The sequence below is a fragment of the Oryzias melastigma genome, linkage group LG16 (assembly GCF_002922805.2).
Source record: "Oryzias melastigma strain HK-1 linkage group LG16, ASM292280v2, whole genome shotgun sequence".
Taxonomy (NCBI): Eukaryota; Metazoa; Chordata; class Actinopteri; order Beloniformes; family Adrianichthyidae; genus Oryzias; species Oryzias melastigma.
Genome location: NC_050527.1, coordinates 4,907,577 through 4,935,448, shown reverse-complemented (window position 1 = coordinate 4,935,448; position 27,872 = coordinate 4,907,577). Strand labels below are relative to the sequence as shown.

Below are 27,872 nucleotides of genomic sequence, written 5' to 3'. Positions count from 1 at the left end.
CAGACTTGAAACAATAGTAACAAATCCATTCCAACGCTTTTATTTTAATGTGATGATTACCATAGACTTGGGTATGTCAGAGACAAGTTTTATTTAAAATTCATCATAGTCATTTGTTAGAACAAAAAAGGATTTGAGGATTATAATCTAGAGATTATCCAACCTCAAGGGGGCACAAAGTCCAGGTAAATTCAGAGGGTTCTGTCAGGAAGGGAATCCAGGTCAAATCAATCATTTAAATCCTAAACAGAACTTTAAAACCAGATGTGGTCAAGGTTAAAGGAATCCGCCACGGTACTGTAGACCTAAAGGGAGCTGGAGGAAACAGAAGGTGAGTTGATAGGCAGAGAGAGAAAAGGAAAGCAGAGTGAAGGACATGGAGTAGACACTTTAACTACAAAGAAATATAGAGATTTGGCAAATATGGTAGAAAGAAGAAAGGTGTTTCTGTAAGTTCAAGAAACCAAATGTGAAGTTAGGTAAGCTTATAAAATGAGAGCAGGTTCAGGCTGTTTTATCATGGCGTGGATGGAAGGAGGAACAAAGGAGTAGTGATCCAGATGGAGGAGTTTGCTAAGAATGTTCTGGAGTTTAAGAGATTGTCAGATAGAGTGATGAAGCAGAAGACAATAGTTTAAAGTATAATAGTGAATGTTACTAGTGAGTGTGCCTCACAGGTATGATGTGAGCTGGAGGAGAAGACCTTGAAGATCCAGTGGATCTGTAGAGTGGAGAGAGTGGTGATTGGGGTAGACTTTATGGGTGAGTTTAGTGTTTTTTAGGACAGAAATGCAAAATAAACTAACACTTATACACAGGAGCTCCAGTGTTAAAGATTTAATGAAAAATGGGTATGAAAGCATTAAAGGAGGATGCAGAGGATGCGATTTGATGGAGGTAGGTTGATCCATAAGGAAGCAGACAGATTAAGAAAAAGAAAAGTTTAAAAAGGATTTAAAAAATCCAGGTCAAGTTTCAGAATGTGTATTGTAAATTTTTTTTAATATTTTTAAGTTTGCCAGAAATCAATTTACACAAAGTCTCCCACATATTAAAATGATATTCAAGCATCAAACAACATAATATCCCAAAAAATAATTGTAATATTTACAAAAAAGGAACCATTTCAAAGACAAATTTTAATTCTGTGAAGAAGAATTTACTTTCCGTCAAGGACAGAAATGTTCCTTCTATGTTGGTTTAATGTTCTTTTCCAGTTTGCATTTACAGCCTCCACGTCTTTCCTCTTATTACAGGGAGTGCCATGTTGTTAAACGAGCCCACCGTCTTTCCTTCTGTCAAAGAGCTGGACAGATTAGGTTTTTTCCTCTCCTTTATATGCAAAGTTATGCATAGTGCAGCCCCTATTTGAGAGCACAAAACAGAGAACTAGCACACTGCATCCACCTCTACCTGAGGAAGTGTTGTGCTGACTTAACTTTAACGTTTAAAAAAAAATAAATGGGAAGACTGGTCTGTACTTTTGTCCTGCAGTTGCTGATTCAGTTGATCTTTCAGCAGGAAACTGCTGAAAGTGCAACCTGAAAGCCACCAGTGGAGTGGAAAGAATTGTTTCTGTTGAACTGGGACTTAACACCATGCAACTTAAATCTATATATTGTAGTTTACAAAACTGAAAATATTAGATAGTAGTTCTTAACATAGTTTCAATTTTATTTGTATTTAATTTAGAACAAAAGTGCCAGTCATTTCTTACTATTCAAGTCAAAATTCTCTTTAAGTTTTAACTTTAGGAGCATCTAAGAGACATTTGTTTTCCTAAATTAGCTTTTTCTGGACTGCAGCATTTTTTTAAATTCATAATGATTGTCTAGGTTTAAGATAAGATATTATCAAATCGTTTTTGTCCAGAATAACCTCAAACATAGTCCTTCTACTTCTGTTATCTAAATGTGTCTAAAAGTATGTCATTTATACACTTTTGTGAAAAGATTCATGCAAAAACAAGGAAGATGCATCCAACAACATTTAATACATAATTTTAGTCACTAGAGGGCAGAAAACTTAAAATAAAATTCATACAAGTAGGCATTTGGGTGAGGCATTAAAAGGAAGCATTGAAGAACACTGACTAACATGGATAGAAAACAGGAAGAATATATTTTATAATTGAAAATAAATCAAAGTTAGTGTCTGAAAGGGAGTAAAACGTGTAAACAATTTTAAGTGAGTTAATACAACCTAAATCTAATACAGTTACATTTTAAACCAAGCAAAAGTAAAGAGAAAAAGGAATTTAAAAGAAAAATACAAGATCTAACCTATTCCTTTGGATTTGTTTTTTTGCAGTTCCCATTTCTAATGTGAACCTGAATGTCAGCCAGATCAATCTGGTAGAATTCATTGACACCGTGGTCTTCACATGCTTTGTGTCTGCTGGCTCCTCTGTCTCCTACAAGCTGTTGAATGAGACATCTACAGGTGTAGCCATGGTAAATGGCACCTTCACTTTGCCCAACGTGACCCGGGACAATCGCGGCCCGTTCAGGTGCGTTGCATCAAACGGACTTGGGGACATGACTAGCCCATCAGTGCAACTGAACGTCAGATGTAAGTTGGAGTCAAAATGTCTTCCCTCCATTTGTTTAAAAAATTACATTTTTTTAAAAAAACTTGGACTGTTTTATGTCACTGAATCACCAGATGGTCCAGATATGCCGGTGATGAAAGTGATGCCAGAGAAGGCCATACACGTGTCGGGATCTGGAATCACACTGTCCTGCTCAGCAGACTCCAATCCTTCAGCAACAGTTCAGTGGAAGTTTAATGGAGTGAATCTCAACCAAAACAGCCCACAGCTTCAGTTACAGAATGTTTCAGTGAACAACTCTGGAGTTTATGAATGCATTGTCCACAACCCGATCACTTTACGGTACAACAGTGGAAGTGTAAGGGTTCAGATTATGGGTACGTTTTTTTTCTAATTTAGTTCATATTACATTATTCAATATTTAACTCTCACGCATATGTTTTACATTACAAACTCTCGTTTTCTCTTGCAGATCCCATTACTTCAGTTGTGGTGAAAAACACTGGGGGCCCTGCAATTCTTAATAAATCTCTTACCCTTCAATGTCAAGTGACTGGGCCAGTTGAAGGTGTTCAGTGGTGGAAAGAGGACCAGCTTATTTTATCTAATAGTACAGCAACATTTGGTGACAACTGGACACTGACTTTTAATGCAGTCCAGCATTCAGATGATGGAACATACATGTGCAAGGCTTCAAACTCTGTGAGCAACATGTCAAGCAGCCCCTTCCAAGTCACAGTTCACTGTAAGAACCATATATAACTTCCTTTGATTTACTAAGCATAAGTTGGGTAATCAAAGAGCATACATTTCGATTTTAAAAATGAAATTTTAACTTATTTGTAGAAATCTACTGAGGAAATAGTGAATTTTACTAAAAGTGTATAATCTTTGTGCTCAGATGGACCAGAAAGAGTGACCGTTTCAGGAACTAATCTCAAGAAAAAAAGTGGAGACAATGTCACGCTCAGCTGCCAGGCGGAATCAAACCCGCCGAGCCACTTCACGTGGTACTTCAATGATGTCATCGTGTCCAGCATGTCTACCTTTGTTTCGTCTCCACTGACGAAAGAGCTGAGCGGGCAGTACACCTGCGTGGCCTTCAACAACATCACCAACCTGAACAGCAGTGACAGCATAAACATTTCTGTTATTGGTAAGACATGGACGATAATTCTTCACGCAGAAAAATAAAAAATGTGACTCAAACCAGACTTAAACTTTGTGCACTTTGCTGAATTTTCAGATCCAATTGTGAATGTGACTATAACGACAAACACAATTTCCGTCATTGAAAACGAACGACACGAGTTAACTTGTGAGGTCACTGGAGATGTTGATGAGATTCACTGGATGACGGAGCAGGGAGAACTGGAAGAGGATAACACAACTATGTTCCACATGGACAATAAGACAGTCAAATTTGTTTCTGTCGATCATGACGATGCAGGAACCTACCACTGCACAGCTGTAAATGTTTTTGGAAACATGACCAGTCGTGCCTACAACCTCGTCGTCAACTGTAAGTGTCATGAAAAGCATGTTTTGCCAAATGGAAAAAATCTTTTAGTCAAACGATAAAGTTGTTGAAGCAAAAATAGTTTTTTTCAAGTTCTTTTTTTTTTAAAGATGGACCAAAAATGACAACTGTCAAAGGCCCGAGTGTGGCAACGGAAGGATCCAGTGTCAGTATGAGCTGTTCGGCAGATTCCTTACCTGAGAGCTCCTTCAGCTGGTATTTCAATGGTTCTAAGGTCTCCAACATGTCTCAGTTCACCACGCCCCCACTTACCAAAGAGCTGAGTGGCCAGTATACCTGTGAGGCTTTCAACAGCATTACCAACAGAACCAGCAATGACTCCTTGATGCTTTCTGTTATTGGTGAGATCCATGAAGCAAGTTTCTTGTCTACATTCAAAAAAAAGTTGTTACACAGTTGAGATAAATGGAGGGCAGAAAGAAAAGTGACCTTCTGGGTGGCATCTGTTGTGTTTTCAGAGTCAATTTCAAACGTTCAAGTACAGTCCATGAACTCTGCAGTGGAACGCCAGCCCTACAATTTAACCTGTGGCGCAACAGGACCAGTTGATAGCATTCACTGGATGAAGGATTCCAAACCACTGCAGGCGGGCAGCAGAATCGTTTTCCTCCAGAACAACAAGACGGTCTCGTTTATGCCAGCAGAACGCTCTGATACTGGAAACTACCAGTGCATGGCTTGTAATCAGGCTGAAAACGTGACCAGCGTTCCCTACAACCTCATTGTCAACTGTAAGTTCATTCTAGATATATGTTGTCATGTCTCACAACTTTTTGTAGAGAATTTTCGGTTTTATTGGTGTTAAATGGTCATCATCTTCTCTTCACATTTGCTCAGATGGACCTGGTGTGGTAAATGTCACTGGACCAGGCGTAGAGAAGGCAGGAAAAAGAGCTGATCTCTCCTGCTCTGCAGAATCAACCCCCATGAGCCACTTCACGTGGCATTTTGGTGGCTCTGTGGTCGCCAACACGTCTGTCTATGTTATTCCTTTCCTCACCCAAAGCAATAGTGGGAAGTATGTCTGCACAGCCTTCAACAACGTCACCAACCAAAACAGGACGGGTTACCTAATGCTTTCTGTTGTTGGTAAGACAACTTTTTGCTTTAATGTCACAGTGACATTGTGGTTTGGAGAGTTTTAACTGGTTGAGGATTTTTGCTTCTTTTTCAGACCCCATAACTGAAGTACAGATAGAGCAAGAAATGAGTTCATCCATGGAGGGTTATTCTTACTCTCTACAATGCAATGTAACTGGATCTGTTGATAACATTTACTGGATGAAGGACGGGATGCCACTGCAGGCGGACAACCGAACAGTTTTCATGATGGACAACAAGACAGTCAAGTTTGTGTCTGTGAAGCGTTCTGATGCTGGAAACTACAGCTGCATGGCTGTCAATAGTTTTGAAAACATGACTAGCTCTTTCAACAAACTTGTAGTCAACTGTGAGTAAAATCATTTTTCAATACTTTTATGTAATCCCTGGTTTTGTGATCAGTATTTTTAAATGTGAAATTGGGCCAATTGCAGATGGACCAGACACACCCGTCATCCAAGGGCCAGAGTTTGGTGAAGTGGGAAGTGAAGTCGTCTTCAGTTGCTCTGCCTCATCGACTCCCCCAAGTCACTTTAGTTGGTGGTTCAATGACTCTCAAGTAGCAGTCACATCAATGCTCACTGTTGGTCCTTTGACTTTTAACATGAGTGGCAACTATACCTGTATGGCTCACAATAGCCTCACAGGAAAAAACAGCACCAACTCAACTGTGCTGACAGTTATAGGTATGTTACCACAAATATTGATACGGCACACCTCAAATCACATGTAATCACTATGTGTTGTCTACTGTACAAAATGACATTCAGCCTGAATTTGCTGTTTTGTGTTCACAGAGGGAATTAAGTCAATCATGATACAAAACAACACAATTCCAATAAACCAGCAAAACTTCTCACTCACATGTGACATTGTTGGACCCTATGACGCCATCTCCTGGATGAAGGATGGCGAGTACCTAAACGTGAGCGACTCCTGTGGGAGCCAGAAGACCAAGTACTGCACTGAGAAGAACATGCTTCACTTCACACCAGTCACCCTGCAGGATGAAGGGAAATATCAGTGTGCTGCTACCAACAAGGCAGCTGCTCATAAGAGTCCAGAGCACACCCTCCTGACTATCTGTGAGTGTTACTACTGAGTTTTAAATGTAAACTTAATAACATCATCCATTACTTTGGGTTTAAATATTTTAAACCATTACTGTTATTAAGAAAACTACTTAATATCACTATTGTCAACCATTCTTTCTGCAGATGGTCCTTTGAAAGTAACTATTTCCAGATCGAATGCGGGTTCCCAGAGCACCTCTGTCTCTCTGACATGCTGGGCTGATTCTCGGCCACAGTGTGACTTCCAGTGGTTCTTCACCAATCAGACAACTCCTTTGAAGACTGGACCTCAAATTACTTTCAATGTAACGCAGGCAGGGATCTACGTTTGTAAGGCAACAAACCCTGTGACAAAAGTCACAATGTACCAAACCGAAGCTTTAGTTGTTGGAGGTGAGTGTTAGGTCTCTTTTTGAATATTTTTGTGTGGTCATGTTAATATCGTCTGCACACGTTTCTTTTCTTTTGATTTAACTTAGAATGCTTGACAAACACAACTCAACTCTTAGCTTATGAAAAACTTCATGAAAAATTCTGTAAAAGTTGTAGGTTGCCTTTCTGTTCATTGACTGTTCTCTTTTTGCTCTCATTGTATCACCAGGTCAGGTCTGTCTTATGCATTTTGCCGCCCATGGAAGCCTGTTGTCGATGAGTCTGCTTGTTTTCTCTGCACATGTGCTATTCCGCTGAGTCCTCCTGAGGTCCCTGCTGGCCTCACAGACCTCCTGCTCCCTCTGCACCATTTCATCAAGCACTTTTGCCAAAAATCCAAATCTGACACCAGTGTGGAAAACTACTCTCTGGAAAAGATTATCTAACATATTTATAATTGTATGGATCTATTGCTTTGGTTGTACTAAAAAGCTGTTGTGAAGTTTTCTGATACTTTAAATACCTTTTGTGTGGTACAAGTTCTGATTTTTTTAATATTCTGTATATTGCACTTTATCTTTAATATGATTACAACAAATGTATAAGTACTACAAAAAATATAAACATATATAAATGTCATAAATTCACAAATGATATGTTGATTTTCTGGAATGTAATTTATCAAGTCTTCTTCTTTGTGGGGGCTCCCTTAGGGGGTCACACAGCAAATAACCCTTACTGATCAATAAAGAGTAAGACAAAAAATAGTTTTGTATAAAGTTTATTAGGGAACGGGCATGAATACATCTGCACCAGTTAAGACAGACAGGCTGGAGGCATTCTTTTTATTAAGTTACAAGTCTTTGCCAGAAGCACATAAAAGTTGCAAGCTAAGAAATATTTTGCTATAAAAAATATGCATTTGTAGATACTTTTGTTACACAAGGAGGAATTCTCTTAATTACATGGGAATGGGCGGAGGAATCGGCGGGCTCGGTTTCCAAATCTTGACACACCTCTTATTCTTGTGTTTGTCCAGACGGCAGCGTAGAATCCCTTTTTTAGTCGTTCCAAACAGATGACAAAATTGAGGGAGAAGAAGAAACACAAATATAATACATATTAAAATATTTCTGATTATTAATACTTTCAAAGTTTCCATTCATTTTGCTAGAACCAGAACTCACATTTTCCTTTGTTGCCTGAACCGTCCGTAGTCAACTGTTTACATGAACAATGGGGTCTCATTATCTCTTTTCTTGATCCTTGGTGACCAAAAAAACAAGTTACTTTCAAGGAGCATTGTTACCACACATGGTTAGAAAAAGAGTTTAGTCTTGGTTTCACCTTTACAGTTGCACGATCGTCTCAGGTGCCTTCGAATCGTGACTGGGCGTGAAGTTGTCTGCAAATTCTCCACAGGAGAATCTACAAACAAACCATTAAACAAATTAAATCTGGTTTAAAAATAGCTTTTAAACTTAAAAAAATGCGATCACAACTGTTATTTACCGACATTGTTGGAACTCCCAATGAGGGATTGTTCCTGTTTTCCAGGAAGACCTCAACAAAAGGAATACAATTATGTAACTGCAGTAACACAATGCAAATAAAAACGTATTAAATACAGGTGGGTTGAAATTCTTTTTACCTTGGATGTCATGTGTGAACACCAGCAGCAGAAATACGGACGTCAAAAGCAGCTTCAGCTCCATCGTGATGTTAACTTTGTGTCCAGGGAAAGTTGCGCACCAGCTCCAACCAAACGGGTGGATCCTATAGCAAAGCTCATGCTGGTCTTTATAAAGGTGTTGGATGTCTGAAATTAAACCCTCAGTGTATTCATCAACTGCCAACGCCACAAGGCATGCCCCAACTACTCTTTTGCTTCAAAAAGCTGAGACGAACATGGAAAAAGTTGCCAACAGATCTTATCGCGGGTTTGAGTAATGGCTTGTTGCTGTCAGGAAAACTGGCGTTCACATGGTTCTGGCCCGAAATCCAATAAGGCGTGAATGTTAGAATCACTATTGTTGGACTGTCAATTGGAAAATTTCCAGTAGTTTCATTTTACAGATGACTGTGAAAAACAGGGAAAGTTTTCTCCAAACACATCTCACATATTGGTTTACGGAAATATGGAAAATTTATCTATGTTGTAGTTCCAAATAAAACTATTTTTACTTTGTTTCTACATAAAAGACCTATCTTCCAATTACCTTTTTTATAAACTATACATACATTTTTTCAATAGGACATAGACATGCCTTTGTGAGAAAGAAAAAAAAATAGAAAAAGTCACGCTCCAGAGGTGGGATAGCAATCTTGCATGGGAGTGCAGACCGTTCTAATCCAGTAACCGTGAAAGAAGTGCTGTCAAATACAAGGTTGTGTATCATCAGATGTGTAACTATCTGAAAATTGTTTTACAGTTGTATTTAAAAAGAAGAATCTCTTACAATGATTGATGAAGATGTTGAAAGCAAAACAAAAGTTTCCCCATTCTGAAATCCCAAAAATGTGTTTGTAAGCTCTAGACATGTCTGACACCAGAATCAATCGGCCATTTCACTGACAGCACTTACAGCAGGTCTGATGCTGAGTGATCCAGCACTGAAGCTGACAGGCACTCCAGATGCTTCAACGGCAGTCAAAGTGAAAGTTCAACGCTGTGACAAAGCCATCAGTGGACACGACATCGTGTTGTTTTGACATTTTATGCAGTTCTTTCATTACATGGAGAATTAGCCACTATGAATTACAATTCAGTCTCCGCGGCTCAGTCCTTAATGGAGAAGTGCTCGAGCATATTGTCGTGAAGTGAAGCGCGTTAAATGCTTGAGTGCGATATCGTGCGGCAGGAGAGAGAAGTACAAGAAAAAGCTCTTCACAATATATTCTAACACATACATGATCGCTCACATGAAACGTTGCTAATGTTAGGAGAGATAAAAGAAAAAAAATGATTGAAAGGCATCAATACTGAAATCAAACATAAGAAAAGGACAAAAACATGTCACTTATTAACCATGTAAACATCGTGAGAAAGTTTGGTAATTGAAAATAATACATACATTAAAATATTACAAGGAAAAAAACATCAAAGTAAAGCCATATACCTTTTCCATGGCACACAAAGCAGAAACAAAAATGCACAAATGTAATTGTAGATGTAAAAATGACAGTGATGGGATAAATCCAGGTATGGTTTAGTTCTGGCATTCCAATTCCAATCTTCACATCTCCATCTGTGCTCTTCTGCTAAAAGAAATCGAAATATTTTCAAAAAAAAAAAGGATTGATAGCAATTAAAAGGAAAACCACAGAAATGGTTTATGTAGGAACAGACGACACAGACTAACTACATGGATTATCTAATAAAGGCAGTTCCATCTAGCAGGCATATACTAGCACTAAGGAGTCCAAAACGATTTCCAACCCCAATCCCATTCTGGTTCCCTCAGAAAGAAAAAGTATTCTTAGACTCCTTCCATTAGTCCTCCATACAAATGTAAATGTAAATCCAGCTCTGATCCTTCAGCTAAAAGGGATGAGATATGAGGCACGTGGCTTTGCAGCAATCAAAGAATGTGTTTGGTCAAATAAAAGGTTGTTGCATATTCATAAAAATCTTAATCCAAAATTACTGAATTTATTTACTTATCGTAAGTGTGCGGTCACGAGCACAGAGGAATTCCATCGTCATACTCATCCCTTTAATCAATCACTAGTGTCATGAAATCATCTTTTACGGCCAAATGCTTTGGGAACCAGAGACACAGGTGAACCGGGGACCACTATGTCTTTCTACAACACAACACATTTCATTTTTCACCTTATCAGAAACACAAAAATCCTTATGATCCCGTTTTCCAGAACAGTGGTCATCAACCCTGGTTGCAGAGAAGACAAACACCAAGAACTGCTGCTCTTAGCCCTTTATGATTGAACATAGTCGCCATCTACGGTCCTAAAAAGCTGAGTGCACCGCTCTCTTGAAACAGGGATGAGGACCACTGTAGTAGTGTACATTTAAAGCCTGGTTGCTCAGTTCTCGGTAGGTTTATCTAGAATTTCCTTGATACGGACATGCAGCGGTTCACACACGGCCTGGTAGCCCTTCTGGGTTAGGTGAAGGTAGTCATACATGTCCTGGTGAGAGATGCTACCATCTGAGAGGACAAAGCCGGGGTCCACATTGTAGAAGGATGCGTGTGGAAGAGATGACAAGGCTTCCTTGACGAGCTTGTTTACTTGGGCATTTCGCTCCCGCAGAGGGTTTGGGGATTTGCCTCTGGGCAGCAAACCCTGGAAAACAAAAGTTCCATACTTAAAAACAAAATTGTTTTGCAATTCTTAAGTACTAAAACAAACGAAATGTGGTTTAATATGACATTTTCTCACCCACATGCAAGTTTAACTAAAACATTCATCATTGTCACCTCCTTATAAAACAATCCAAGCTATTGATAACAGCATAATTTAGCTGTTCTCATGTGACCGAAGTGTAAACGACCCAAAGCCCTGAGCTCATCTGAGATAGCTGAGACACCACTCAGGCATTACCACCATTGTTCATTTTGATGGTTGCATTAACGTCATGCCATGTTTTTGTTTAAACATGCAGGTAAGTTGACAGATCCATGAAAAGTGGCATTAAAAAGGCAGAGGAAGGATGAAATTAAAGAAATAAACCTACAAGGACGAGTGTATGGGCATCTGGGAGCTTGTTCTTGATGACTTGGATGATAGCCATGATTCCACCATAGATCTGTTCAGGTGTGTGGCCATGATTGTTGGTGCCGACCCATAGCACCACAACCTAACACAAGAGACAAAAGAGGCAGGAAAGGATTCTGAGCACAAGCGTCATTGGCCGTTGGACATCAATGTACCCGGAATTGAGATTTTTAGCACAAAGTTGAGCACAATGGCTCTTTTGTCTGCATAAACAAGCGTCCCCATGTTCTCTATATTTGGCAGAGGTTTAAACCTTTGGGCTGATGTTATCCAGTTCACCATTGCTCAGTCTCCATAGCACGTGTTGTGTCGCATCCCCACCGATTCCAAAGTTGAGGCAATGAAGAGGAGAGAATAACTGTCTCCATATCTGCAGGCAAACAATGAATGTTCAGATGGTTAGCACAAGTTTGCTTTATATGCAAGCTTATGAAAACACTTAAGTCCAATAGGACAGCCACATATAGAGAAGTGCAAGAGTATCTGCACACATAATGATCCTTTGCTGCCTTTAATTTTGGATGACAGACATGCTTAAATCCATTTTGTTATTTTAATCTGACATGTCAATACCAAAACGTAATCTCTTTGGAGCATTAGTCAACATTTGTCTCAACATCTATTCAGTGTGCAAAACGTTGTTGAAACTATTTTTATGGGAAATCGTGTGTTAAATAAACATCTAAGCTTTTTGAGAGAAACTACCCTAATAAATGTATTATACCGTAACAGAGTGGTTAGAGCTCTTTTACATAAAACTAGGAGTTTAAAAAAATGACAGAAAACAAAGTCAGTTTGGCAAAGTCTACATATAATCAAACTTTCCCAGATTAAGTGGTTATAAACTCTATAAAAAGATTGGAGCTTAATATGACCTAATCTTCAAAATCTTGGTTTGTTTATCTGTTTCTGCTCCACTTTGCAATGAGAAGTCACGTTACAGCTGTAAATATAATGCCAATACATGAGTTCTTTGACTTTATAGAGACATGCTCCTTAGTTGTGTGATCAGTCATTACTTCAGAAATAGAAAATACTAAAAACAAGTGGAACCACAAGAAAGATGACATTCAGATTCCCACAAAAAGGCACATTGAGAGGATATTGAGAATTTTTTTGTTTATATTTAAACCTTTATTATTATTATTATTATTTTGTTCAAAATATTGCTTTATCTTTAACATTTTTATTTAGTTTGTCATTTGTTGTTTAATTAGTCTAAAATAAATGTTTCAACTTTTAGTGTGGTTTGAAAAATATGTATGTGGAAACATTTTAAGCTATTGGCAATAAATTATTTCACAGAATTCCTAGGTAAGTCCAGGTAAAAAAAACAGGAAAATAAAGTGTATTGAGCTTTAAAAACAATCCTGGTTTTCATCTTTTTAAAAATATCTGAATTTAGCAACATTACTTTCCAGAGACTTATTCAAAAAAGACAAAATAAAAAGACATTTAAAGTTCTTCACAACAAACATCTTTACCTTGATAAGTCAAAAAAAGTTATTCTAAATCCAAGTTTATTATGTTCAACTTCAAGACATATTAAATTAAACATAAAGCCTCCAAGTGTTTCTATAGAAAGTATTTTTAGGAGCATGCTTTTTTTCCTAGACAGCAAATTAGAGTTTTACCCCAAACTGATGCATGAGCTGAATAAGGGAGTCTCCAACAAACAGCACATCAGGTTCTCTGTCTTTGCTTTCGGACACAAAGTGGTTGTGCTGCAAACAAAAGAAGAAAGAAAGGGTGTAAATATTGAGCACAAACTGTGTTTGTGTGCTGTTACTTGGGTAGCAGCATTAAAACGAAGTAGCTTGTGAAACAAGACAATTAAAAAAGTGCATGTAAAAATGCAAATATACATCATGCAAATTAATAAATAATTTACAAGGCTGGGCTAAATGGCATCTATGAATCACTTTGTTTTGTCACTTTCTATTAAAGCAGCCATTCATTGAGGTTTAAGGACGAAAAAATATTTGTAAAAATGTAAATGCATCCATATATATATAGGATTAATGTTAGTTAATGTGAATTTAACACCATCAAAATCCAAGTAAGGCTACTTTTTATTATATGAAAACAGCAATTTTTGAAAGGATGGCAATACAACGCAAAGTCAATGATAATACCGTTAGTTTACATACCAGAGACATCCATCTTCCATCGCCGTGGATGTCCACACATTCAGTGGGTGTGGCGGCTGGATTTAGGTCTTCTCCACTCATGGCTCTACCTGTTTAGTAAAGCAGTTACGTAGGGGTTTAATGTATTCAACAAAAGGATAAAAAAAACTCGCACAAAAGCCGAAGGCTTTCGTATCAACTGCTAACGAACACTAAGGGCTGACTGAATTAGCCACACTAGCTAGCTTACTTAAACCAACACAAGATCGATTTCCCTTGAAAGAGAAACGCCAGGTGCTACACTGTAATTTTAAAAGCTGCAATGCATAAAAAGTAGCAAAACTGTCTTTAAAAGATGGCTTCAACGAAAGATATTAATGAATGAAGACTACCATTAAATCAAAAATATCGTTATCACCCAAATCAGCTACAGGAAGTATATTTTCAGCGTTGCAGACTCTACCATTACCTCTCAGGGGGGCAGGATCGTGCTTTTTTTATTATTATTAAGATTTTAAAATGTCCAAATATTACAACTAGCATTTTAAGTATAGTAATTTTATATACGATGTATAAAATACTAAATTAAGTCAGTCCTATACAGGTAAGTGTTTGAAATGTAGCCTCACCAGTTCCCCCCGCTCTGAAATGGATTCGACCTTCTCGCAAGTGTGCATGGGAGTTAGAGCTGCGCACAAGAAGCGCAGAGGTTGCTCGGCAACTATTAATATAAAATCGACAAAGATTTCGGATATACCAACTTAGCAAGCAACAGGTAGTCAATTGTTATCTACTTTTAAACTATTAAAACACATTTAAATGTTTTTGCTTGATATTTATTTAGAGATAGCGGCATTAGACGTGTTGTATTAGCATTTGCAGTGGTAACTTAATGCACGTGTGATTTGGGTCAACATTGCGACAGACGTTACAGGTTTGCTTGGTGATTGTGAACCATTTTAAATCCGAGTGATTAGCAACGGCAGGGTGCGCACTTGTACCGATGACAGCACATCCAGAAGTGACACCTTCTCATTTACTCTCTTATTATCGTCTATAGTTTTAAAGTTTGACTTTAAAAAAGTCAAGAAAGTCTTAACTGCCAAAAGTGGATTACATTAGTAGTAATTCCTTTACACCATCCGTTGACCACCGAGTATATGTGAGATATATTTCAGATAGCTCCTGTTGACTTCTCCAAACTATGGTCCATAATGTCATGTATAATGAGAGTAGTGACTGATGCAGAAAGCTTAAGGCTTTAAAACATTTTTTAGGCATGTATTCTATTGAAAATGCATAAGATTGTCAACAAAATAAATATATTATAGTGAAGTAAAATGTAATAAATCTTGCATTATGATAACTGCATTTGAGTTTTAGTTTTACTGCACTAATTATCAAGCAAACTTATTTATTAGTTACTAGCAACATGCTCCTCACTCTTTGTTATTAAATGTTACTCTAAATCCTTATAACCTTGAATATTACCACTTGATATTAGAGTATAAACGTTTATGTAAGTTAAAGTACCTTACAGATGTTATCAAATCCAGCTGAGAGCAGCTGGGTCTTAAACCTGTGTTTAAATAAATTCAATATTTATGCTTTCTGGAAGTCTGTTTTAGATATGTGGAGCATAGAAGCTGAATGTAGCTTCTCTATGTTTGGTTTAGACTGAAAAAACTGACAAAAGTCTGGGTTCATATGATTAGAGAGTTCTGATTATTACATACTGGGTCAGGAAGATAATCTGGGGCTAAACTATTCAAAGATTTATGAACCAGTAACAGAACTTTAAAGACCCAATCCATGGAAAATTGTGTTTTTTTTTCTCATAAAAGAAGACACATTTAAAGAAAATTACGCTTGACATTGCATTTCTGAGTATTTCTTTATTCAAATTGTGATGAATCTGGAGCAGATAAAAAAATGCAGTTGGAAAAAGCATGTAGATGTGACGTAGGTACTACAATTGGTGACTAGATCCATGTACGTCTTTATTTTTACTCATCCGAGCTACTTAAAAACTGTACGGGTGAATAGTTCTGATATTGCTCACCATTTTTGTTGCACTGGTAATGTTATGTTGGGATTGTGATGGACTGTAAGCTAGCGGGAGAGGGTGTAAACAGATGTATGATAGTAAATGGAGGGGGGCTTACTCTGCTCCGATATACCCTTCCACAACTCAGAGGCGAATCTTTAATGAGCTCCTGCTGCTCCGCAGAAACTGAGATTTTTGCTAAAAACTGCATAATCATAACTAAAAGACCACTGGAAACTCATAAAACATATCAAAAGATGGAGTGTGTCTTTAAAGTCTGGTAGACATATTGCATTATTTTATGTTTGTTTTGCTAAAAGCAGTTTTTTCTCTGCAGAACTGTTTGCAGCATGAGCCATGTTTGTGGCAGGCCAACATCAGAAAAGGTCCTAAATGTTTCCCAGAAGCAACCACAGTGTCACCCAGCAAAATCTCCGGCTACCGACTCCAAATATTTCCACCATTGCAGTAAGTCACTTAGGCAGCACAAATTAAAACGGCTCAGGACCCGCAAGGAGCGAAGTCAGATGACTGTTGGTTGGAAACAGACCAGATCATGTCACCGACACTGCCGCTGCCAAAGCAAGAGAGATGTGACACACTTCCAGAACTGCAGTCATAACAGCTGTCACTTTGTTTCAAGAAGAAGCACTCCCGTCTTGAGTGCTGTGCCTACTGCTCAGGAGCCCAGCATCATCACTGACAGTCGCCTTATAGGACGCCACGGTCTGTTCAGCCATGAAATAAAGTCTATAGATATTGAACGCTTGCTCAGTGAGCAGAGCAAGCGTGAAAAGAGAGGGGAAAAAGTGAAGAAAAGGAACACTGAGACTTTGCATCTGTCCCCATCATCTCATGTTTCTGCTGCAGTGCCTGGGGAGGATTTGGTTGGTGCTGATGCTAACGGTGAGGCATCGTTTATAAACAGAGCAGACTCTCCTGATAAGATCCAAGATGTCTTTGTAGAGACAGAAGAGAAAAATCCTCAGTTTATGGATCATGAATCAGATGTTACACCAGAACTGACACCACAGCAGCAGAATAATGCATCAGCTGGAAATCTAAAAAATAATACCTCACCTAAGCACAGCAGCCACGCTGTAGAAACCTTCAAGAACACCAACAATGTTATTTCTGAAATGGACAAAGAGCCACAGCTGACTTCTGATCGTGAGCCTCCTAGAAAGAACCAGGACAGCCAAACTCAGACAGAAAGTTGTAACCCAAATTCACTTCTGGACTGCAGCTCAGCTGGTGAAACATTCGACATGCAGCATGAAAAGCAGGATTTTGAGAATGTGTCAAAGTCTGTGAGAGCGCTGGCAGCACGTCTTTGTGAATCCCTTCAATTTCCACTGCTAAAGAAGAGGAACCTGCTGGAAGAGTGCAGGGAGCGGCTGCAGAAGTCCCTGCAGGAGACCCATGGACCCTGGCTGCAAGAAAACCTCAGTGAAGTGCAGCAGTGCATTAACCGGCATCCCAAAAGAGCCGTGCATGAGCACAGGGAGGCTTTGATGGAGAAAAGCCAGCTTTCATGTGCAGGTAAAAAGAAGACGTTCAATTGTTTCTCTTTGTTCCCGAAAAACTTTATAAAATCCTGAAACTTGAACCATGAGAAAAATACTCCAACATGTATAGCTGCTATATGGATTTTGATTTGTTAATATTGTGTTTATTAATCAGCAGAAAGTTGATGTTTTTGTGTCCTTGACTCCCTTTCAGAAAAATCAGTTGGACTGACTGAAAATAAACATTTTAACCTCCAGTGGCTGTCCAGTCCACAACCACAGCAGAGTCTGAAGCGGGTAAGCCTTCAGTTTTCATTTCTTCTATTGGAAAGGGGAATTCAAATATTGTTTCTGAGCACCGTTTTGACCTCTTACCATCCTAAAAGAGCCAAACCAGATTGTCTATCAACGCTATGGTTCACATTTTTCACTTCCATATATTTGATTCCCTTTTGACACGCTATCAGTCAAACCAAACTAAAGCTTCTGCTTTTCTGTTCAGTTTTAACCCCTGACTCAGAAATTAACATTTCCTGCTCTTGTTGAGATAGTTACAATGTTAAAATGTGGTTTATATATCTCCTACTTAAATGAAAACACATGTTCATATATTTAATGTTTACTGTTTTTCATGCAAAGTCGGCTGATTGGTTTGGAACTCCTACGAGTACCTTCATGGAGCCTTTGGACGAAGCTCCCAGACTGCAGTTCTCCCCTCACTTCAACGTGGATTTTGAGCCATCTGGGATCTTGGAAAGGGATTTGTTTCCTCATTCTCCCACCATATTTCAAAGAGAAACGGTTTCAACCTCCGAAGACTGGGAATGTTGTTTCACCAAGTCAAGACGCCCAGAACCATTTCAGTTTAACTGCTTTGAAAGTGGCTTTCTGAACCAAACCTTAGAGGCTAGAAAGGGAAGCTGTGAACTTGAACCCTGCGGCGGCGGCATCCTTCCAAACCAAGCACCACTGTTGGAAGGGCATGCAAGTGAGCCAGCGGTCTTCCCAGACCATTTTGGAATTGATTCTTTCCCTGTCCACATTTATAGTCCTCCTCACAGCAGACACTCTCAGCCCTTACGGCGGTGCAGAGAGCCTCCGCCCTCTCCAGCGTTTCACTCCGATCACACAGACATGAAGCATTATCCTCCATCTTACATGCTTGAAAGAAGCCCAGAGCCTCCTCGTACCTCTTCTTTTCCAAGCCCTGAGCACTGGTCCTTTCCTCCCATGAGACTGTACTAAACTGTGATGGAGGGCCATCTAGAGACAACTCTATGAACATTTTTTTTCTGTTTGTACCACAAACTCAATGCTTGTTTTTGTTTTGCAATTTACTTTAAACTGAAATTAAAAACGAACAACACAAGTTGTTATGACAAGACTTTTATTTTAGCAACAGAAAGATATTTTACATCTATAAGCGGATTTATTTATGCAGATTATACATCTTTAAAGGGACTGAAGGAGAATTTTCACTTTATATAATCAAACTATTGTCAGACATTGTAACAAATAATTATTTTCAAAGCTAAAAAGATCATAATTATGTTGTTGATTTGATATTCTATAAAACATAAATGTATCACTTGGCAGTTCAAAAAGTCAGTTTACAACACACTGATTTGGTTCATTGTTATAAATATTAAAAATAAAAACAAAGTTATACTAGCAAGGGACAGTTCTCATCTGGTGTCTGATCCTCACAAGGCTTCTCAGTTTGATCATCCGTGGCTGCATAGGATTCCTGGATTCCATCTTCTGTTTCCAGCCTGTTCCCTGCCCTTATTGCCCTCCGGAGCTGACTCCAAAACAGCTCTTGGGCTTGCAGAAGATTAGTGGTGTCCGGACCGGGCCACTGTAGATACGTCTTTTTTAGCATGACCTTCCTCATGCGGTGGTAGGATGACAGCTGCCTCTCTGAGATCGGCTCCAGGAAGACGAGCAGGAGAACGTCTCTGTGCTCATCAAAGAGTCTGTAACTGGCGAGCTGAATCTCCAGGGAACACCACTCACTGCACAGGAAGCTCCTGCTCACCACACAAACAGTTTTCCTGCTGCTGTAAACTGCGTTGACTATGTTGTCCACGATGTCTCGACCCAATTCGAAGTCTCTGTGATGCAGACAGAGCTTAAAGGGGGATTTATTCCCCTCAAGGTTAGGCACCAAATAATCCATGACCCACTCCTCATCTGAGGAGTTGTAGGAGATGAATGCGTCATATTGGCAATTCTCCTCTTTGTCTCTGATTCTACTCCAATGGTCACTGAACCAGGCGCGGAAAACATAGTATCCATACTTGACTTTCCAGTAGAGTTTGATATGAAGTAGTGGAGTGACTGTAAACAGGAAGATCACAACTGCAGTGCAGAAGAACAGGTACTTTTCTAAATCTATGAAACAAACTTCAGTGTTAAAGTTAAAGAATGTCCTTCTTTTATCCTCCGGACACTGAAGGTTGTACAGATAGATTACCTGGAGATCGGGGTTGTGAAGGGTGTAGTTTTGCAATAAGATGTTCTCACAGGTGCAGCTCAGAGAAACATTACGGATGTCGAGGTATTGGAGTTTGGTTAAACTCTCCAGGACGTCTACAGGAATGCTCTGCATCGCGTTGTGGTTTGCCTGAAGGATCCTCAGCTGTGTGAGGTTCCCAAAAACCTCCCGGGTGAAACTTTGAAGGCCCATATTTTCTATGACTAGTTTGGTCAAGTTTCTTAGATTCTTAAAGACTCCTGGTTGCAAGTTCACCCTCCCAACGCAGCAGTTATCCAGGGTGAGAAAATGTAAGCCAGTCAAATCATCAAAGGCATCATGAGGAATGTGGGAGATTTTGTTGTTGGTGAGGTACAAAGACTTCAGTGAGTGCAGGCCTCGGAATAAAGTGCGAGGTAAAATGGTGAGACCGTGAGGCCGCTGCGACCCCAGTTTGAGATCGGTGAGTTTGCTGAAGTTCATGAAAGGGGAGCTTTTGTCGTCCCTCAAAAATCGGATCTTGTTACTATTTAAATCCAGGACTTGGAGAGTATCCTGGAATGCGTAATAGAAAGAGGTGTCAATCTGTTTTAGGTTGTTTCCGTCCAAGTAGAGCTTTGACAGATTTGTTAAGCCATCAAAGCCGCCTGCCTGGAATTGAGTGATCTTATTGCCTCCCAGATCCAAGATTGTTAACTTTTTGAGGTAGTGGAATGTCCCGTTAAATATGACAGAAATGCGATTGTTGCGCAGATTAAGGATTTTCAGGTTGTAAGTATTTGCAAAGGTGTCATTGAACAGATCCGTTAAGAGATTATTATCCAGCCGTAGCTCATGTAGCTTTTTTAAGCCTTTCAGGGCATGGTGGTCAAAAAATGCAATACTATTTATGTTAAGTTGCAGCGTCTTTATGTTTGGAGTGAGATGAAAAGCGTCTGCGCTCACTGAGAGGATACGATTGTAGCGGTAACTCAACTTTTCCAGTTTATTCAAAGCAGGTTTGCTTTTGTTTTTGCAGGGTAACAGGGATGTGAGATGGTTGTGCTCTGCATAGAGCTCTGTGATCTTTTCTTGTCCATCAAGAAAGCCGAGGCACTTTATGGTTTTCAGGTTGTTATGGGATAAATCTAAAGCCTTTGTAATTGTAGGGCAATAGTGGAGTGCAAATGATGTACTTCTAATCCCATTATAATCCAATCTCAAATTTTTTATGATGCTGTGCTTTTTCTTTAGTAGTTCGCAGAGTTTCTCGATTTGAGTTTTATTCTTCAAACCAGTGCCAGAGAAGTCGACGTGTACTCCACTCACATTGCTGATATTTAAGAACTTCAGTATGTCCACATTCGTCAATTGCAAACGCAATGAGTTTAAGTGACTCAAATCAACTCCTTGAAAAGCCTTCGCAGTGAGCTTGGTGTTGTTCGACAGATCCAGAAGCTTGACGTAATTAAACAATGTCGCTTGACATCCTAATGTGAGCAAATTGTTTCCACTCAGAGAGAGTTTTGTGAGGGATCTGGGCAAAGACACATTAGAGTAACTCAAAGAGGTGAAATGATTGAAGCTGAGGTCCAAAACCGTCAGATTCATCAGATGCGATACAGATTTGGCAACATTAAAGAAATTGGTGAGCAGGTTTGTCCCCATGTTTAAAGTCTCAAGACCTAGAGTGTTTAAGAAAACCTCCTCAGGGAGAGCTCGTAGTTTGTTGTGAGCCAACAAGAGGGAGTGGAGGTTGTGCAGATCCTCAAACAACAAAGGTTTGAGCTCAGACAATTCGTTGAAGGACAGATCTAAAGTTTTAAGTTTACTCAATTTTTGGAAAGCTTTCATGTCGATGATCCTCAGGTTACAAGGGCTTATACTCAGGTGCTGAAGGTTTGATAGATGAGACAAGCTGTCGTCAATGCGACTCACATTGCAATGACTGATGGTGAGATTGACAGCAGTCACCGGCAGGTCCTGTGTCATGTAAGACATGTTCCCAAAGTACCTCCTGGTACAGTGGAAGCTTTTCCGCTGTGACCACTGATCCTCAATACAGTTTCTATAGCTGTAGCCAACGACGAGTTGAACCACACCAAGGACAACCGTAAGTGCCAAAAGCTTGCGAGTCAGGAAAGCCATTTAGGTTGTTAAGTGAAGAAAAGTAATCCAATGAGTTTCCTCTGTCTGTCAGTTGATTATGGACTGACCTCAGGCTGGCAGGTGAATCCGAACTCTGGGGAAGAAGAAAATCAATTTTAAAATCAGAAAACTCATACTTTACCATCTAAAAAGGCATTTGGAATAAACAAGCAGCTTACCTTGTTCAACGGACGGTCCATACGAAGGCAATCTGAGTCATTCTTGGGGAACTGTATTGGTTTTACAGTTTGATTTCCCAAAAAAACTGGAACAAGAAAAAAATCATTTCCTTTTTTAAAGCGCTCTCATTTCCTTGTTCAAGTAATGGAAAAACAGTCAATCCAGGTCATTGCAACTGATGGAAGGAAGCCACTTAATGTTCGTTTAAGATCTATGTTGGATGAGACTGTAATAATTCTCTGTTATCCCTTAGAGGGATTAAAGTTCATTTATGACAGATATTTCAAGAGAGAGCTTTGAAACGTCACCTGAACGCCGCACGTGTCTATCAGAAACGCCACCTTCACGAGTTCTTTGAAGTAAAGCATGTTTCTTGCTCCTCTGTCTATTTTGAAAAAGGACATGTGGAATTAATTTATTCATTATAATAAACGAGCTCTCTCACCTTCTCATATGAAGCTGTTTTTTTGTCTCTTCTTGTGTGTTTCTGAAGTTCTGTTTGTTTCAAGAGTAACAGAGCACCAGAAAGAGGAAGTAAAGTCCAACCTCTCCTTCTTATAATGTGCATGATTTCTTACATTTAAAGAGAACAAAACGTGTTAAACCTTTTAGCTGTTTTCACTGCTTGAGTGAATTTCGACTAATGTAATCAGCTTTCATGCAGACGTTAGTTTTGGTTTAAAGCCTTGTTAACAGTTTCCTTTTTGTAGCAGAGGCACACAGTATTTAGTCGGTCTATATTTATCCTATAGTTAAAATATAAGAGAGAGTAAATAAAGAATCATAAGATTTTTGTCCTTCAAAGTTAAACTTAAAAATCAACAACCATCTGATAAATTAGTGTACTTATTTGACTTTGATAAAGTTTTTTCTGCAACAAGAAGTAGATCCGCTTGTGGTTTTGCTGTTGGTGATCCCACTCCTAAACAAGGTAGCAACAATGAGGAACTTTAAAAAGGTGGACCGCAAATGAAAGATAACACATAAAACTTGATGTCGAACAAACTAAAATTTAAATATAAAAACGAATAACTTTTCTAAAAGAAAAGAACTGACATACCTGAAATATTTAGTTCTAGATGTGCAAATAGTTCTTTAAACCAAATATTTCTTGAATTAAACAAACAACTCCTCTGTAAAAACTTAGTTATGGATAGATTTGGATCACCATGAAATGGTAGCAGAATTAAGGAAAACGTTAGATCATTGTTAGGTGCCTTCCTCCTTAAGGTGACATTAATGTAATTTTATAATTTGCTCCAAATAAAAATGTAAATTAAAAAAGTAAAAGTTAGAAAAAAAGGTTTCAAAATTGAAAGTTCAATTTAAAATAGTGACTTTTTCTTTGAGAATCAAGAAAAAAAATCTCACTTTTTCCTTATTTCAATCCTTGTTTCTAAAACTCTAAAGTCAAACTATAAACTGTTCTGAATCAATTTGACTGTTTCCCCTCGAGTTCCAGGTTTACCCGTCAATACACGACAGCTTGAAAACCTTCCTGCTTCCTTTTTGGGAAGTTTTAAAGTTCTAATTATTAAATTAAATAACTGAACTGTTCTTACTTAGCTTTCTAGCACTGAACTGAAACTTGGGTTGATTAGAGTGCAGCTGAATCTTCCGTTGTGGGTTCATAACTGAACAGAGAAAACGTTTTATTTTATTAAACTAATTAAATAGTGATGTTGGTGGCATCAACAGTAAAACTTGTAAAAATCCAGGATTAGATTCCATCAAAATTTCAAAACCCTGAATTCGATCCTTCATTAATCAAAAGTCAGTTGTCGATTGGTTTGTAACTTATGAGTTTATTTAATTTACATTTAGAACACAAACAAACAGATTTATCTAGAGGTTTTCTGGACTGTATAACAGTTGCAGCAGGTTGCAAAACTGAAATTGCATCCAGCGCTCAGAAAGAAAATGTTTAAAATCCATTTAAAGACAATTAGAGTTATTCCAATGAGTGGAAAAAAATGAAGACCCTTAAAGGTTGTTTCTTGCTTTGCAGTTTAGAATAAAGATGCCAAAAACGTATTTGTTTATCCTCTCATATTCTGCTCCCGTGCCATCTGACAGAGTCCACATGGAGCCAGGCAGGCCATGATCAGCCAGTCATCACACACCGAGCCCTGCAAAAAAAGTAGCAAATGCACAACGAAATTCAGTAAAAACGAAATTGTTTGGCGTGATTTTTGTCTTTTATTAACACTTACGCTAATATTGTATTTGTTGCGCATGCTTGTCCTCAAGGCAATCATGGCTCCTGGAAGGCAAGGCAAGCAGCAGCTTTCCCCGCTGTCCTGAGCCACTCGACAGGCCAGGATACAGGGAACGAAGGCTCCACACAGACCTGAGGAAGACACAGATTTGTTGGAACTCTGTCCAAGGGATGGCAAAAGTTGATCTTTGTCTCATGCAGACACGCACAAATGCCACAGTCGTCACAGCAGTCGCAGGGGCCTGTACTCCAGTCTGTCAACTGAGAGGAGACGGTATACCGGGAAGTGGTGGCTGGCTGTGTGTTCACCACATTGGACTGGAACGCCATGGCTGCAAGTAGAAAAGAATGTAACATTACACAGGTCAAAAAGTTGAACCAGATACAAATATATAAATAAAAAAACTGCCATCAATGAAGGATGACTGCATATCATAAATTGGGATTACCTGCAGAAATGTCCTGAAGATGGAAAATGGAAGGAACAGGAAAAGGCACAAGCTCTGCTCTTATACTCGCTGTTTAAACCAAAGACGCCAGAGTCCAGTTTTTATGCAGATATTGTGCGGCAAACTGAGTGTTTTCCAGGTGCAAACATTATGCGGAGAAAATTGTGTTTAGTTTTGAGGCGTATCTCATTTATCAAAGGGGAAGGGTGCATCCAGCATGAAGCCCTCTGTACACGAGCAAAAAGGACAAAGCAGCTGTGTGGAACGTTCATATTTCAGGTGTGGTATGTGTGCCGAGGGCTCAGCTTTGCACATTAAAAAAGCAAAGAATATAAAAAATGAGCTGTGATGCTCAAACAGGCGATGAAAATGGGTTGTAAAATGTTCCTTTGTAAACGTGTTTCCATGAAATTCTAGAATCACTGCTAGATTCTGGAATTTTAGTACACGGAATCAAGAAAACCACTTATGAAAATTAAAAATATATTTTTTAAGTTTACAACAAATTCCCTTCATATTAGTCTTTTTAGAAGTTTGGCTTTAATGTCATCATAAAAAATATTCAATTCAATTCTTACTTTATTTATGAAGTACTTTTCATGCAGTGGGTTGAAAACAATTAAAAATAGAATCATGAAATTCCCCCAACTCCCCCAGCTTCTCGCACCCAACAGAAATAGACATAAAATGACATGGATAAAGCTCAAAGTGTAAATAGAAATAGAAACCAGTGGAAAATGCTAATCTGAGGAAGTGATATTTTGAGGAACTGTCCAAGCCAGAGACTAACCCGATCAGAGGAGGTCACCATGGGATACCGCCTGATCGGGCCAAACAGCCAGACTCGGAATATCCTAGTGCAAGGACCCTGCTCCATGAGAATGGTTAGTCAATGTGTGGAGGATCCCCTTCAGGATAATACTGCAGATGAAAACTCCTAAATTTCACCTAAAAGCCAGATGAAAATGTAGGTCTTGGGCCTTTCTTTTAAAATGTGATAAATATATCTAATCCTTAGCTGTTTTTAACCCCTTGAGGTTGTATGTCGCTAATTCGCAACATACCCCAAAAATCCAGGATTTCCCTTCATTTACTATCACCTTCAATGGAAACAACATTAAAAAGTGTTCCTTTTTTAAACAATTAGAATAAAGTCGAGAATGAAGAGATTAAGTTTAATTTAAAGAAAAATTCAAACACTGAGATTTCATTATTCCAGAGCACATTTGTTTTGGTTCATTCCAGCTATAATTCAGAACATGTTCTTGATGATGTTGGACAAACTTCTATTCCAAGTCTGGATAAAAACTTTTTTTTTCCAGCTCAGTTTGTGACAAAAATGCCTTTTATCGGGACTCCTCATGTTTTCTTGTAAAGCACGTGTCAAAGTCAAGGCCCGGGGGCCGGATCTGGCCCTCCGGGTAATAATATCCGTCCCTCCAGATCATTTTATTTTTATTAATGGACTGATGCTATCTTGCGCTTATTTCTAACTTGTATAATTTTGGCAAAAAAAATTTTTATGGACAGTAAAATTTTAAAAGTTATTTAAGGTTTGAGTTAGGTTATTTTGGAATAATATTCCTGCCTGTTATGTTAGAACATTATGGTTTTTAAAGTTTTAAAAATGTTAGTTTTAGTGTGTTCAATATCCTGTTTGGTCCGCGATCTAAGTTGTGTTTTGGATTTTGCCCCCCTGTGCGATTGAGTTTGAAATCCCATTTGTAAAGTAATTCTGTTATAGGCTCCAGCAACCCAAAAAGGGATTAAATGGCTGTAAGATGAATTGAAGGATAGGTGGAAGTAATATTATACATAATTCATGACTGTAATGTTTTTATTTGCAGTTTTTTTGTATTTCTGTGCTATCAATTTTTCCTTTTTTCTTCAAGCCCTTTGACTTACCTCATGCGTGATTTGTGCTGTACAAATAAACCTGCCTTGCCTCGCCTTTTTTATGAGCTGACCGTTATCAAATACACAAATAAATGTGCCGAACATTTTTGACCATTTTGTTCAAGGCTCAGCAGTTGCTTGAGTTTATGCCCAGATGTTTGAATTCTTCCCTAAATGAGGAACATGTACACACCAACCACTCAGGTACATCAACTGCTTGTTGAGGCAAATTTCTAATTGGCAGCAGAAGAACACATCGTGTGTCACTCCTGTAAGCTAAGAACAGGAAACTGGGACTAAAATTCACACAGATCACCAAAGGTTGACAATAGAAGACTGGAAAAACATTGTCTGGTCTGATGAGTCTCCATTTCTGCGGCAACAATTAGATGTTAGGGTCAGAATTTGGCGTCAACCACATGAAAGCATGGATTCCTAATGCCTTGTGTTAACCGTTCAGACTGTGGTGGTGGTATAATGGTATGAGGGATATTTTCTTGGCACACTTGTAGTACCTACTGAGCATGGTTACAACACCACAGCGTACCTGAGTATTGTTGCTGACCGTGTCCATCCCTTTATGATCACAGTGTATGCTCTTCTGATGTTACTTCCAGCAGGATAAGACACCATCTCATAAAGCTGGAATCACCTCAGACTGGTTTCTAGAACATGACAATGAGTTCTCTAGACTCAAATGACCACAGTCACTAGATCTTAGATCATCTTTGGGATGTGGTGGAACGGCAGAGCCGAGACATCTGCAGCAACTCTGTGATGCTATCATGTCAGTATGAACCAAACTCTCTGAGGAATGTTTCCAGTACTTTTCTGGATCTATGCCATGAAGGATTAGGAAAGTTCTGAAGGCAAAAAGCTGTCCGACCCAGTACTAGCAAGGTGTACCTCATAAAGTGGCTGGTGATTGTACAGAAAGGTAAAATATGTTTGTTTTATTAGCTTATTTATATTTTGGGATTTAGTGCCAACTTTAAAATGACTTTATTTTCATCTGGTGATTTTTTTTTATTACACTTGTCATTGATAAAAATGTTTAACTCTTTGTAACAGAGATAAAAAGTCCTAGAGATAACATCTGCGTCTCTGTGATGATTCAGACTTTCTGTTCCCTTTCATGCAGAACTCAAGCATAGAATGTGAGGGAATGAGTGTGTGATGGAGTACATGACTCACAAATAATTTATTGTGCAGTCTCTCAATATCACAGCAGCACAATCCAAGTATCAAATGTTTGTTTTGCTTGGCTCAAATGAGCAGCCCGGGGTTGAACTCACTTTTGTTTATTCATGACTTAATCTGTCCACAAGGGAGCAGCATCAACTTGTTGCGTTTATATGTTTCATTTTAAAAATGTACCTTTTTCAAGATAAACAATGTGTATCTGAGGACAAACAAGTGCTATAATACAAAATAAAATTTGATTAACCTCAGTAATCTATTTTGT

General features: G+C 38.8%; 5 protein-coding genes across 10 annotated transcripts in view; 2 read left to right on the top strand and 3 right to left on the bottom strand.

Annotated features, from left to right (window-relative positions):
- LOC112143803 (hemicentin-1) overlaps positions 1-7,328 on the top strand; it is a 15,403-nt gene extending 8,075 nt beyond the window's left edge. The window contains exons 7-19 of the mRNA XM_036215896.1: positions 2,311-2,571; positions 2,665-2,928; positions 3,024-3,296; positions 3,453-3,707; positions 3,798-4,073; positions 4,181-4,432; positions 4,550-4,822; positions 4,929-5,180; positions 5,266-5,541; positions 5,627-5,878; positions 5,990-6,277; positions 6,410-6,658; positions 6,867-7,328. Of these exons, the coding sequence (XP_036071789.1) occupies positions 2,311-2,571; positions 2,665-2,928; positions 3,024-3,296; positions 3,453-3,707; positions 3,798-4,073; positions 4,181-4,432; positions 4,550-4,822; positions 4,929-5,180; positions 5,266-5,541; positions 5,627-5,878; positions 5,990-6,277; positions 6,410-6,658; positions 6,867-6,955 (3,260 nt within the window). The 3' untranslated portion in view covers positions 6,956-7,328. The remainder of the gene's footprint in view (positions 1-2,310; positions 2,572-2,664; positions 2,929-3,023; positions 3,297-3,452; positions 3,708-3,797; positions 4,074-4,180; positions 4,433-4,549; positions 4,823-4,928; positions 5,181-5,265; positions 5,542-5,626; positions 5,879-5,989; positions 6,278-6,409; positions 6,659-6,866) is intronic.
- Positions 7,329-9,340: 2,012 nt separating this feature from the next.
- Positions 9,341-14,241, bottom strand: pafah1b3. 4 transcript variants are annotated; one of them, XM_024267895.2, is made up of 6 exons: positions 14,136-14,241; positions 13,528-13,616; positions 13,012-13,101; positions 11,631-11,747; positions 11,337-11,459; positions 9,341-10,945 (listed from the first exon to the last, which is right to left on the bottom strand). In XM_024267895.2, the coding sequence occupies exons 2-6, from the start codon at positions 13,606-13,608 to the stop codon at positions 10,685-10,687; spliced, it is 672 nt and encodes a 223-aa protein (XP_024123663.1). In that variant the 5' UTR covers positions 13,609-13,616; positions 14,136-14,241; the 3' UTR covers positions 9,341-10,684. The 4 variants fall into 4 exon arrangements, with proteins under 4 accessions (XP_024123663.1, XP_036071677.1, XP_024123662.1 ...); XM_036215784.1 differs by lacking the exon at positions 14,136-14,241 and adding an exon at positions 13,976-13,994; XM_024267894.2 differs by lacking the exon at positions 14,136-14,241 and adding an exon at positions 13,899-13,969.
- On the top strand, positions 14,162-18,430 carry si:dkey-250k15.4. Its single transcript, XM_024267797.1, has 4 exons — positions 14,162-14,281; positions 15,891-17,095; positions 17,276-17,358; positions 17,701-18,430. Exons 2-4 carry the CDS (start codon positions 15,904-15,906, stop codon positions 18,304-18,306), a joined length of 1,881 nt encoding a protein of 626 aa, XP_024123565.1. The 5' UTR covers positions 14,162-14,281; positions 15,891-15,903; the 3' UTR covers positions 18,307-18,430.
- Positions 18,431-18,563: 133 nt separating this feature from the next.
- Positions 18,564-22,384, bottom strand: tlr21 (toll-like receptor 21). Its single transcript, XM_024267758.2, has 2 exons — positions 21,844-22,384; positions 18,564-21,758 (listed from the first exon to the last, which is right to left on the bottom strand). Exon 2 carries the CDS (start codon positions 21,662-21,664, stop codon positions 18,725-18,727), a length of 2,940 nt encoding a protein of 979 aa, XP_024123526.1. The 5' UTR covers positions 21,665-21,758; positions 21,844-22,384; the 3' UTR covers positions 18,564-18,724.
- Positions 22,385-23,632: 1,248 nt separating this feature from the next.
- Positions 23,633-25,533, bottom strand: cnfn (cornifelin). Of its 3 annotated transcripts, none has more exons than XM_024267919.2 (4): positions 25,302-25,533; positions 24,272-24,394; positions 24,058-24,194; positions 23,633-23,973 (listed from the first exon to the last, which is right to left on the bottom strand). In XM_024267919.2, the coding sequence occupies exons 2-4, from the start codon at positions 24,390-24,392 to the stop codon at positions 23,884-23,886; spliced, it is 348 nt and encodes a 115-aa protein (XP_024123687.1). In that variant the 5' UTR covers positions 24,393-24,394; positions 25,302-25,533; the 3' UTR covers positions 23,633-23,883. The 3 variants fall into 3 exon arrangements, with proteins under 3 accessions (XP_024123687.1, XP_024123686.1, XP_024123685.1); XM_024267918.2 differs by lacking the exon at positions 25,302-25,533 and adding an exon at positions 24,512-25,263; XM_024267917.2 differs by lacking the exon at positions 25,302-25,533 and having other exon boundaries at positions 24,272-24,480.
- Positions 25,534-27,872: the final 2,339 nt, after the last annotated feature.